The sequence below is a fragment of the Bos indicus x Bos taurus genome, chromosome 10, assembly GCF_003369695.1.
Source record: "Bos indicus x Bos taurus breed Angus x Brahman F1 hybrid chromosome 10, Bos_hybrid_MaternalHap_v2.0, whole genome shotgun sequence".
NCBI lineage: Eukaryota > Metazoa > Chordata > Mammalia > Artiodactyla > Bovidae > Bos > Bos indicus x Bos taurus.
This window is the reverse complement of record NC_040085.1, coordinates 94,022,566-94,034,333: the sequence shown is the minus strand read 5'-3', so window position 1 is coordinate 94,034,333 and position 11,768 is coordinate 94,022,566. Positions and strand designations below refer to the sequence as shown.

The window sequence follows — 11,768 nt, the reverse complement described above, 5'->3', positions numbered from 1 at the left end:
TCACTTTCTGCCATAAGGGTGGTGTCATCTGCATATCAAATGGTAGAAAGAACTAAACTCACTGCTGAGCAGGTGTGTGTGGGCTAATGAGTCTGATATAAAAGGAGCAAGTTGAAAAATGGATGGATCCAGAGTTTCTCCAAGGATCCATTAAGACTCCATTAAACATGATTGTGAAATAATGATGACTAGTACTCTTGCCTGGAGAATCCCAGGGACGGGGGAGCCTGGTGGGCTGCCGTCTCTGGGGTTGCAGAGAGTCGGACACGACTGAAGCGACTTAGCAGCAGCAGCAGCTGGTTGGAGTGATGTGAGCTTGCAGCAGGTGGAATGAAGATTCCCGAGTTCAGGTTTAATCAATTCATATTTCACAGGGTGTGAAATACTGGGATAAAACCCCCTGTCTTCACAGTTAGGACTGGGCGCCTGCAGAGTGAACGAGATGAGACACCACAAAAATGACAACTCTCTTCGGGGGGTTGTAGTGAAAGGATACACCCCTTGGAGGTGGTGGGGGCGGTGGTGAGAGTGTGTGCGGGGTATCTGGTGACAGAAACCATGCACGCACACTAGTGCTGAATGCGCCCACAGGCTCTGCACTGCCAAGGTTCGGAGCGCCTGCTCAGTCACGGAGAGACTGTGCGGAAGACCACCGAGAGGGAATACCAGTACCCACCAGACTTCCTAGTAGAGTCAAAGAGCGATGATGCGCATGCGCCTATCCACCCAAGGCCCAGGACCAGCGGCGGGAAGTTGGTTTACTGAGTGGTATCTGAGCAGCTTGAAGACGGATTGGAGCCGACGGACCAATAAACAAACGCCTCATTGGCTTAGCTTGCTCAGGGTCCCAGTACTCTACCTTCCCATTTGCTTAGCTTGCTCAAGGTCCCAGTTCTCCACCTTCCCATTGGGTCTTTCAAGCAGAGCAGGGGCGTGGCTCTCGGGACTCCGCCCCCCGCCTCGGCCCAGCCTCGGGGTCCCGGGCTGAGGGAGCCGGAAGGAAGTGAGCGGGTCCCGCCCCTTTCCCCTTCTCGTTTCCGTAGGAGCCACGGCCGCTGCTACCGCCGCCGCTGCGTGTTCTCCGGAGTCTTCCTGCAGTACCCTCGGTCCCCGGCCGCGCGGAGCCGGGATGCACTGCTCCTGCTGTGGGTCCTCATCATGGAGACCAAACGGGTGGAGATTCCCGGCAGCGTCCTGGACGATCTCTGCAGGTACCGTGGCACCCCGCGCTGCTTCGGCCCCCTGTCGTCCGCTGCTTTTCTTTTTGCCCCCTCTCAGTTTCGGCGACCCCGGAGACCTCCGCGTCTCCTCTCCCGGTCCACATCCTTGTCCCGGCTTTCCCGTCCCGCCTCTGCTCCCTTTCCCTGTCGACTTTTATCTCCGACGACACCAACCTTCTTTTTCCGCTGCTGCCTCCCTGTTTCTCACGCACTCTTCTCCATTCCTCCTCTCGCAGCGCTGGGATTTCCTCATTTTCTTAGTTACTCAACTAGTTTGCTTTCCCGCAAGCGAAGCAGCTTCGCTAAAGCCTGGGTCTTAGGCATTTTGGGGGCTGCCCCTCCCCCTCCCGTTGCTTTTTCTGACTGACTTCTGCAGACCGTCTTAGTCTCTCTTCCCTCCATCTCATTCCCTAGTTGTGTTGAAAGATCCCAAGGTTTTTACTTGGAGTCCCAGCTTTTCGGACCTACGTAGAGAAGTTTTCAAATTTACTCCCCGCCCCGGGGGGGTATTCTTATACGTCCGTGGCGTTCTCTGTAAATTGCTGTGAAAAATTACTCTCTTGTTCATTCCCAAACTTATCCTTGGGAGTGAGGGGAAGAAAAGAAGTCTAGGGTTGCTTTTTCCCTCCATCTCTTCATTGTCTTTCTTGAACGGTATTCTCAGCTGCTGGGTTTTAACGGATGGTATAATTTTACAAGAGAAATTTTCTGCGTTCTTCTCTCTTGTTGGCTATAATTTCAGATAGCCAAGCAAGTGTACTTTCACTTTCAAGCATGTGTAAAATAGACTTAAATTTTTACTTCAGGAAAAGGAAATGTTTTTGGTGTAGTAATAACCTGAGTTGTCGCTGGTGTAAGTGGGTTGTGAAATAATTTAAATTACAAATGAATACAAGTTTTGATTAAAACGACCACTTTTCACTGTATTTATGTCTTGAAGTCTGGCTTTTAGTAGTTGTGTTGCATTCACGACTTTAAGGGGAAAGGAAGAACTGATACTAGTGGAGTTACCGCTGCTAAGTCACCTCAGTCGTGTCCGACTCTGTGCGACCCCATAGACGGCAGCCCACCAGGCTCCCCCGACCCTGGGATTCTCCAGGCAAGAACACTGGAGTGGGTTTCCATTTCCTTCTCCAGTGCGTGAAAGTGAAAGTGAAAAGTGAAAGTGAAGTCGCTCAGTCGTGTCGGACTCGTCGCGACCCCGTGGACTGAAGCCTACCAGGCTCCTCTGTCCATGGGATTTTCCAGGCAAGAATACTGAAGTGGGGTGCCATCGCCTTCTCCGTGTGGAGTTACTACTGGGTGCCAACCAGACACTGGCTGCTCTCTTCACGTGTATCATTTAATCCTCAAAATAACCCTGTTTGGTAGATGGAGTTTTTTCCATTTTCATCTGTCAGACTCACATTGTAATTTATACAAGGTCATTTTCATCTTAATTTAGAAAATCAGGATTTGCCTTTTTCTTTCTAATGCCTGTGCCTTTTTTTCTTAACATTGGTGGATGAAATAGAAAGTCCTCTCTAATGTTATTACTTCACAAAAGTACATGTAGGTAAGTAAGACTAATTCTGCAACCACTAAGAATTAACGTCACTGTACTTTAGTGATGATACGGTTATAACTTAAGAAAAAAAGAGGTTTGATGTTTGTTAGATAAATGACTGGGAGAACATGTCAAAAGTGGAATTATGGTTTTTCTGATTCATCTTTCCAAATTTTTTTTAGAGGATGTACATTTTATAGTCAGAAAAATTAAATATGAGTAGTATTAGGAAAGATGAGCAATAGTTATGTATGAATTAATAGGGATACAGGTGGTTTAGAAAAGATAGGTAATTTATACTTTTTACAGGCATCTAAACTAATTGTCCCATTGGTGGTGGTTTAGTCGCTAAGTCGTCTCCGACTCTTGTGATCCCATGGACTTCAGCCTGTCAGGCTCCTCTGTCCATGGGATTCTCCGGGCAAAAATACTGGTGTAGGTTGCCATTTCCTTCTCCAGGGGATCTTTCTGACCCAGGAATCGAACCTGGGTCTCCTGCATTGCAGGCAGATGATTTACCAACTAAGCTGTGAGGGAAGCCCAATTGTTCCATTAGTATTGGGTTTATATTGTATATTACGGAAGACTGCATCATTTAAAGAAGTCACATCGACCCTTATGAAGGTGATTTGATGTGTGTAATCCTACTTAAAAATAATGGTGTTTTGTAGACTTCATGTTAAACATCTGTTAAGTGTTAAAGATTCTTACTTGATTTTCTAGTTAGTGTATATTAAAACTATTTTATACAGATCTTTTGGAATAGAGAAAACTTTCTTTTTTTCCTTTAAGGAAATTTTTGGTAGTTACTGTTTTTTGGACCCACGTGGTTGATGTGTTTAAAAATTAGGGCTAGCTACTTGATAAACTAATAGGAAACGGTTATCCAACCAAACTTGGGTCTACTTGCTTGACATTCAGCAAAGCCTGTACTGATACAGAATTGTGGTACAGGGAAGTACTGGTGCTTTCACTGCTGGGCCTTGCAAGGAAGAATGGCAGTTCATGCTTAAAAGGCAGACTTAAGGGGAAGATGAGGGACAGGGTCGTGAGTCATCAGCTCATGGACCTCTTTCTGATTAGGTGGTGGTGAGGTAACAGGGTGGCATTATAGAATTTCAAATTATCAGCCTGGTTTTAAGGGTCTGAGGTCTGCTTGGTGGTGGTTAGCATGTAGTTGGCTTCTTCCACCTGGTGAGGGTTTTAGTTTTTACAAAACAACTGAAGGATATGGCTCAGGATACTACGTACAGGCCTTGCGCAGGAACTAAAGGTCCTTGACTTTGTTTTATGGTTAAGCTAGTATTATCTTGTCTTGCTTAACTGCGTTCCTTAGTCTTCTGCATTTTCTTGCTTCTCTGAATCAAATTTAGCTTAGGAGGCTAAAACTTTCCTTTAAATAAGAGGTGAGAGAGAGAGGGTGGGGATGTCCTTGATGACTCCTGCTCCATTTCAGAACCAAATAACCATTTCTTAAAACTTCAGGTTTTAAAAGTAATACCATTTTCAAGTTAATGTTCACAATATCTTTGATTAATTTAAAGATTTTTAATATTAACACTTCTGGCTTTTGCTTATGGGCTCTATCAGAAAATTTCACACTTATTTTCTATGAAAATAAAGCTTAAATTGAAAAAGTTTAGTTTTTTGTACTTTTTTAACATCTTTTTTTCTATTTTTTTTGTACTTTTTAAAGTGCCTCTTGATTTACAAGTTTGGTTTTGACTCTTGTTTTCACTCCCTTTGTATTTTCTCCAGTTTTAGTTCTTCTTTTTTGGTATCTTTAAGGTTTTTTCCTTTTATTATTTTGATCTTTGATAAAACATAGTCCTGCTAATCGTGTCTAGTTTAGTTATTGACCATATGTTTTGGGGAAATGTAAAATTTGAGAGTGATTTTTACATGAGAAATTAGAGCAAGAGACTTAAATTTTCAAGATATGACTTTGTGACCATTAGACAGCTTACCTAAGAAATGGAATGTTATTTTTCAGGTAGTTGAGTATGGGGTATTTCATTTACAGGAATATTGTGCAGCCATTAGAAATTCCTAAGGCAGTTAGCAAACAGTAAACTGAAGGAGGGTATTTGTGTCTTGAAAATGTACACAATATACTACTGAGTGTAATAACTAGTCATTTGGTGCTCTGTGTTAAATTTTTAAATGTTTTTGTGAATACATGTTTGTGTGCATGCACAGAATTCTGAAAGTATATACACCAAACTGACGAAACTGGTAACTTCTGGGTGAAGTGGAATTGGAGGACAGCAAGGAAGACTTGTCTAAAATGCTTTGGTGAACCAAAACTGCTTTATAATACAGTATGTTTGCGAATGTAAAAGTAAATCAGCACCATTGTATGGTGGGTGATATTCGTCTTTGGTGCACCATGGTTTCTTTTTTTTTTTTTTTAATTAAAAATTTTTTTTTACTTTACCATATCGTATTGGTTCTGCCACACATCAACATGAATCCGCCACGGGTGTAAACTGCACCATGGTTTCTAACGTTAAAAGTTAAAAATATTTTTCAGTATCATTTAAATAATCTTATTAAAGATTTGGAAAGCATGATTTTAAAGTAAAAACTGAAAACTGCAGTTTGGTAAGTTGTTCCTCTTAAAGAAGAGTTTGAAGTTATTTATTTAAGTCCCTTTAAGAATTAAATGGTAAGGTCACTCCTGTGTTAAAAGGAGAAAGGTATATTCTGGCAGCTAATATTGCTATTTTGGTGATCACATAGGTTAATGAAATAACCATTTAAGTGTTCATTTCACCTGAAACATTTTTGTGTTAATTTCAGTCCCTGAGCTAATGCTTTTTCTATATGTGGAAACATTGAAAAGATGACTTTTTTGTGAGGTGGAGAAATTTTTCCCATAACAAAATATTGTGAAAAGCATTTTACTTTAGCTTTTAAAATATACACATGTATGTATATACACACACTTTTAAATATATAAAACACATCACAAACGTTCACAGAATGAAAGCATTGAAGTTTAATTTTCCTGTGTAAAATTTTTTTTCTTAAAAGTTTCTAAAAAGTTTGCCTTTAACTTTTAAAATGTACTCATCTGTAAGGTATTTTTGTTTTTAAATCAAACAGTACAGATGACTTTGTGAACTGAAAAGCAACAATCTCTCGCCCTACCCCTTACATCCTAGTTCTGCTCTGCAGACTTTACCTGTTTTGTGAAGTTTTCTAATGGCTATTTCAGTATTTTAAAGTTTACTTGTACCCCTTTCTATCAACTTTAGATTGAGGATTTAGTGTCTCTTGGTAGACTATTAGGTGGGACTGTAGTTTACACTTACTGTTGCTCTTGTCCTACTTCCAGTGCAGTTATATTACTACTTTAAATCGTTCCACTGGTTATCTTTGTGACTTTACTATGCTTAAACGTTTTATTTCTGTTCTGTGAACATCAGTGTCTCTTGAGTCTGTATTTGGTAGGGTGAGGCAGTTAGTGCCCCATCATTTCTTCCGTTTCTTTTCTTACCTACTCCCTCAGCTTCTATCCAGGTGACTTACAAATTAAGATCGATAGTATTTATGTTACATTTTGTAACATTATGAAATCTTAAACATTCTGCTACTGGTTGATTGTAGGGGGTGAACAATAATAAAGGCATTTGTTATACGTCATGACTGTAAATACTTTTCATAGTAGAGGCAAGTCTACAATGGCTAGGATTCTGAACATAGTCAAGATCCTTTTTTAAGAATCTTGAGAGAGAATTTCTTTTTTTTTTCTTTTGGATAAAGACGCATATGCTTTGTTCATTATCCCCTGGTTCCTTCTAACTGTTCTTTAATATTTTTCCCCCTTTTGTTCTAACTTTGCTTCATGTGTGGACTGTGATTCTCTTGTACATTTACCCTTCTCCCTGAAAATGCCCGTAGTTTCTAGCTGCCTTCCACCATCACACCCTTATTTGCTCCTTAGATATCCTTGGTCTTGCTCTCAGTTGTACCATCTGCTCTTCTGCTGAATCCTTTTTTCCTAGGGAATGCTGTCTTGGAGATCTTCACCGTCTAGTCCAATCTGCGCTGAACTAGAATTCCTTTTCCCAGCTCTCCCAGGTTGTGTCTCTTCTCTCTGAATCCTGTTTATGCTTTATTTTCATTCTTGTTTTGCTGATTTACATTCTAAAGTTGTTTCTTTGAGAGGATCATTAGGGAGCAAGCTTTCTGAGCCTGTATGGGACTGAAATGTCTGACTGAAATGTTTCTCTTCTCACAGTTAGGTTTCCAGGTGGCCCAGGGCCCACACTTGCAGTATCAGGTTCCAGGAGATATCCTTGACAACACTTTTCTTCAGAGCCAGTTTTTTAAAATGAGTTTAATTTTTTCTTTGTCTTGAATTAGGTTTTCCTGAAACGTTGGGTGGTTTTTTAAGATGTTTAAGATGGGGCTGTAGAGGCTTCTTTATGAGAATAGATAGGGAGCTGGCTCATAAACGGTGGGGAACCTTTGAATACCAGTGTGCAGGAGTTTTGTTTTGGTGTGCCAACACTCAAACCTGTTTTCTAAAGTTAGGCAAGAGTCTTGGGTGTTGTTCTCCCTCCCATACCTTTTGTAGGAAAACTCCTGACTGTCAGGAATGAACGAAGTGTGGATGGTCTCCTACTAATAGACTTTGCTGTTATGTTAGCCTTTTTAAAAGTTTTATTCTCATCTTGCAGTGTATCTGCAGGACTTCTCTGGACTGGGATGGGACTGGGATTGCATTTCTCTGTTTTGGGTGTTTTTGTACCCATTTTAGATCGTGGTGAGTATCCTCCCGAAATGTGTTGTCATATGGATTTCTAGTTAAAGATAGTAGATTGTGCACAAGCATCTGCTCCACTAAAAGGTAAAAAATTTCAAATGTATAACCCCACAAGAAAGGGAAGAATGGATGAAGAGATGAGCCACAAAATTTGGAAGCTCTACAGCAGAAGTGAAAGTGGCGTGTGGCTTAGCAGACCCGACAGACTTGTGACAGAGCGAATATTGTAGTGGTCACTCTGCTCAGAATGAGAGGATGTTGGAAGGCGGCAGAGATGAGGTGGCGAGTACTGTGCACATCCTGGAAGCCGTCCCTCTTCCCCTGCTCGGCTCCCAGAAAGTGGCAGCCTGGCCTTTGCCTCCTGACGGATCGGAAGGTTTTTGTCTAGGTGATCTGACTAGCCCATGAGGAAACACCTGAAGATACTGACATTGGAAGTTACTCTATCAAATGGCTCAGCCTAATCCCCTTTAATGGTCCCTCATGTTTGAGAAGCCTCCTAAGAAAGCTTTGTGGTCTGTTGCATTAAGTATGAATATCTGAAATAGGCCTCAACGCAGAATGTAGACCTTAAAACTAGCAATGAGAAGGAAAAACAACTGGAAAGAATCAAACTGTGCAGGTAGGAGAAGAAAAAAAACCCAAAACTACTCCTTAGAGAGAGAGGTTTTTATAGTCATGTAATAGAATAATCTATGAAAACATAATTTAAGCAATTAAAAATAGCCTTTGGAATTTTAAATATGAGAGTAGAAACAAAAAGCCCAGTAGGTGGCTTGCAAGAGACTGTTTCCCAGAAAGTAAGGGTTTTAGAAGCTAGAGGTAGGACATAACAGAGAAAATTGGAGACTCAAAGGATCATTGCACAAGTCTTACAGTACTGAAGGAGGTGAGCTTCCAAGTAGATGAAGTCCATTGAGTGAGTGATACAGTGGATGGAAAAGAGACAGCTAGGGAATTTTAGAACATGAAGGACAGAAGGAAGAAGCTGGAAGCTTCCAGTGAGAAAAAAGGTTGGACAAAGGAATTGAGGTGGCTTCAGTCTAACACATCAAAATTGGAGGCTGGCAGGAAAGAGCACTGTCTTCAGGATTCCGAAGGAAAATGATTTCCAACCTGGAATTCTTTACCTAGCCAAATTGTCAAGTGTGAGGATAAAGATATTTTCAAATTCACTATGTCTTCATATTTATCTCTCCTGCATTCTTTGTCCAGAAGGCGTGGAAGGTGGTACTAAGTGAAAATAAGGAAGTACCTTAATCAGGAGGAAGACAGGGTGTAAGAACATGAGGTCTAGTGTAGGCCAGAAACGTGGGAACCATAGGATGCTAGTGAGCGGACAGCGTAGGATGACAGATGTGTAGCAGATGCAGGGACAGTCACTCCAGATTGGAGCAGGTCACAAGGCTCAGGGATAGTCTTTAAGATGGAACTGGTGTGTCTGAATGAACACCTCGAGAAAAGAGCTTAGAAAACTAGTGAAAGATTGAGTTACTGACAGATGCAGAGGAAGTAAAGCAATGACAAGACATTTATTAATTAGTGGGAGAACTTTTGATTGTGCTTCAGAGGGAAAACAAGGACTTCCCTGGTGGTCTAGCAGCTAAGACTCTGCTGCCAACGCAGGGGGCCCAGGTTCGAGCTCTGGTCAGGGAACTAGACTCCTGCATGCTCCTGCTGAGAGTTTGCATGCTACAGCTGAAAGATCCCATGTGCCACAACTGAGACCCCACGCAGCTAAATTAAGTAATTTTTAAAATGGGAAAAAACTGTGGCTTATCATGCGGCTTAGTTGTGAATTGTATTTATAGAATCACAGTGTGAAGACTTGAATGCTGATCTAACGCTGTGGTTATAGACTGGGACTGAGTTTTGCTCCTCTCGAGGGACGTTTGGCAGTGACTGGAGATCCTTTTGGTTGTTGCAGCTTTGTGGAGAGGGCTGTTGATACCTAATAAGCAAAGGCTATGGATGCTGCTGAACATCGAGAGCATACAGCATAGCTCCTCTCAACATAGAGTTATGTGCTCCAGATGTCAGTAGTGCTGAAAAAGTAATCTAAGATACCATTTGTTGGGACGATGGAGAGAGGAGAATGGTGTGTAGAATATTGAAAAATGGCAGAAACCGAAAGCCACTTTACCATGTTTCTTGTGACTCTCTCATGCCTGGGACCACATGGCTGGAGATTAGAAGAAAAATAAGCAATGGATGTTGACCCTACTCTGTTGGGACTGCACAGTTCTTGTGATCGGAGAGGAAGGTTCTTGTCCAACAAAGTTTTAACTTCTGTGGATCCCTGTTGTAGTCACTTGCTGCCAGCTCTAACCAGTATGGCATTGCTTGGTGCTGTGGCATGAGAGAATGGAGGAGAGGGGGAATTTCCCTCACTGTCTCTAAGCGTGGAGAGATTCCTTTAGATTCCTATCTTGATCCTTGAGGCAGAACTTGAGGGCTCCTGGAGCTCACTTCTAACCCCCAGTTCACCTTAGGGATACTGGAGGGTGGAAAAATGGTAAATTCAGATATTTGTCATCCTCCTCAATCTTCCTGCTGCTGTTCACTTTTCACAGTCCTCAAACAGCTGGTCTGTGTATTTCATTCAGGGTTTATAGCTGCATTTTGTGGGAAGGACAGAGTGGAACATGCTTACTCCATCTTATATTTCAAAGATAAAGTGTAACTGCCAGTATGTTACTCTAGTATGTGTCAGACAATTTGCTAGACTATAGGAATAAAAATACGCAAAGATCAGTTAGTTCATTCGCTCAGTTGTGTCCGACTCTGGGACCGCATGGACTGCAGCACGCCAGGCCTCCCTGTCCATCACCAACTCCTAGAGTTTATTCAGACTCATGTCTGTCAAGTGATGCCATCCAACCATCTCATCCTCTGTTGTCCCCTTCTCCTCCCGCCTTCAATCTTTCCCAGCGTCAGGGTCTTTTCTAGTGAGTCAATTCTTTGCATCAGGTGCCAAAATATTGGAGTTTCAGCTTCAGCATCGATATTCCAATGAATATTCAGGACTGATTTCAGCACCTTATCTCAGTGAACTAACTTGAAACAGTTTATGGACAGTAATGGTGGTAAAGAATTGGCCTGCAATGCAGGAGACGTGGGTTTGATGTCTGGGTCGGAAAGATCCCCTGGAGAAGGAAATGGCAAACCACTCTAGTACTCTTGCCTGAAAAATCCTATGGACAGAGGAGCCTGGCGGACTGCAGTCCATGGGGTGCAAAGTCTTGGACATGACTTGGCGATTGAGCATGCACGCAGTAATAAAAATCAGATAGTTGCTTTAATGGAGTAGGAACTGAAAGAGTATATAAATCTATTCAGAGGAGTCTGATATACCTACCACTGTAGGAGACGCAGTGTTTGTAAGTCATGAGGAATGAATTAGAAGAAATGAATGAAGTAGGTAATTCATAAGTCATTCCTCATGACCTATAAGTAAGTCATGAGGAATGAATTATAAGAAAAGGAGAGGAGAGAGATAGTATGTGGATGGTGATTTAGTACATTTCTAAGAATCAGGTGTCACTGGGTATAAAGAACTTTACAGAGGGACAGAGGCTGTGCAGGTGAGCAGGCACTGGATCTTAAATGCCATGTGGAAGAGATTTTTATGTTTTAGATAATGCCATCAGGGTTGCGTGTTACCTGTCTTGTTCTTAATATAGATGTGGTTTAGGCTCATTTCCCCATTGTTTTTCTAGATTATTGTACATACATTTGTCTTAACTTCCACTTATCCAGTTCCCTATTGGAATGATATATTTTTATAATTTTTACAGCATTGTTTTGAGATTTGATTTGAAACTTGAAAACAGCAAAGAACATTTATCACTAATGTTACAACTAGTGAATAGTGTAGGTCAGAGGCCCCAGAGGCTGGGATCTGTGCCTGGTGATCTGAGGTGGAGCGGATGTCATAATAATGATAGAAATAAAAGGCACAGTAAATGTAACGCACTTGAATCGTCCCCAAACCATCCCCCTTGTCCCAGTCCATGGAAAAATTGTCTTCCACGAAGCTAGTGCCAGAGAGGTTGTGGACTGGTCGTGTGAGTGATCAAATTGGGTGATGCTATTTTTAATTTTAAAAAATAACTGTAGACACCAGTGGGTTTCTTTTATGTAATTCATTCTGTCTCTAAAAGTCACTAGAAAAAGGTTACAGAAAATGCTAAGTTAAGCATGGAAGAATGTTAATGGTGGTTGCTTA

General features: G+C 41.7%; 1 protein-coding gene across 1 annotated transcript in view; it reads left to right on the top strand.

The window, feature by feature from the left end:
- The first annotated feature begins 852 nt into the window (after positions 1–852).
- Positions 853–11,768, top strand: part of DCP2 (decapping mRNA 2) — a 55,901-nt gene continuing 44,985 nt past the window's right edge. Inside the window, exon 1 of the mRNA XM_027552592.1 lies at positions 853–1,211. Within this exon, the coding sequence (XP_027408393.1) occupies positions 1,159–1,211 (53 nt within the window). The 5' untranslated portion in view covers positions 853–1,158. The remainder of the gene's footprint in view (positions 1,212–11,768) is intronic.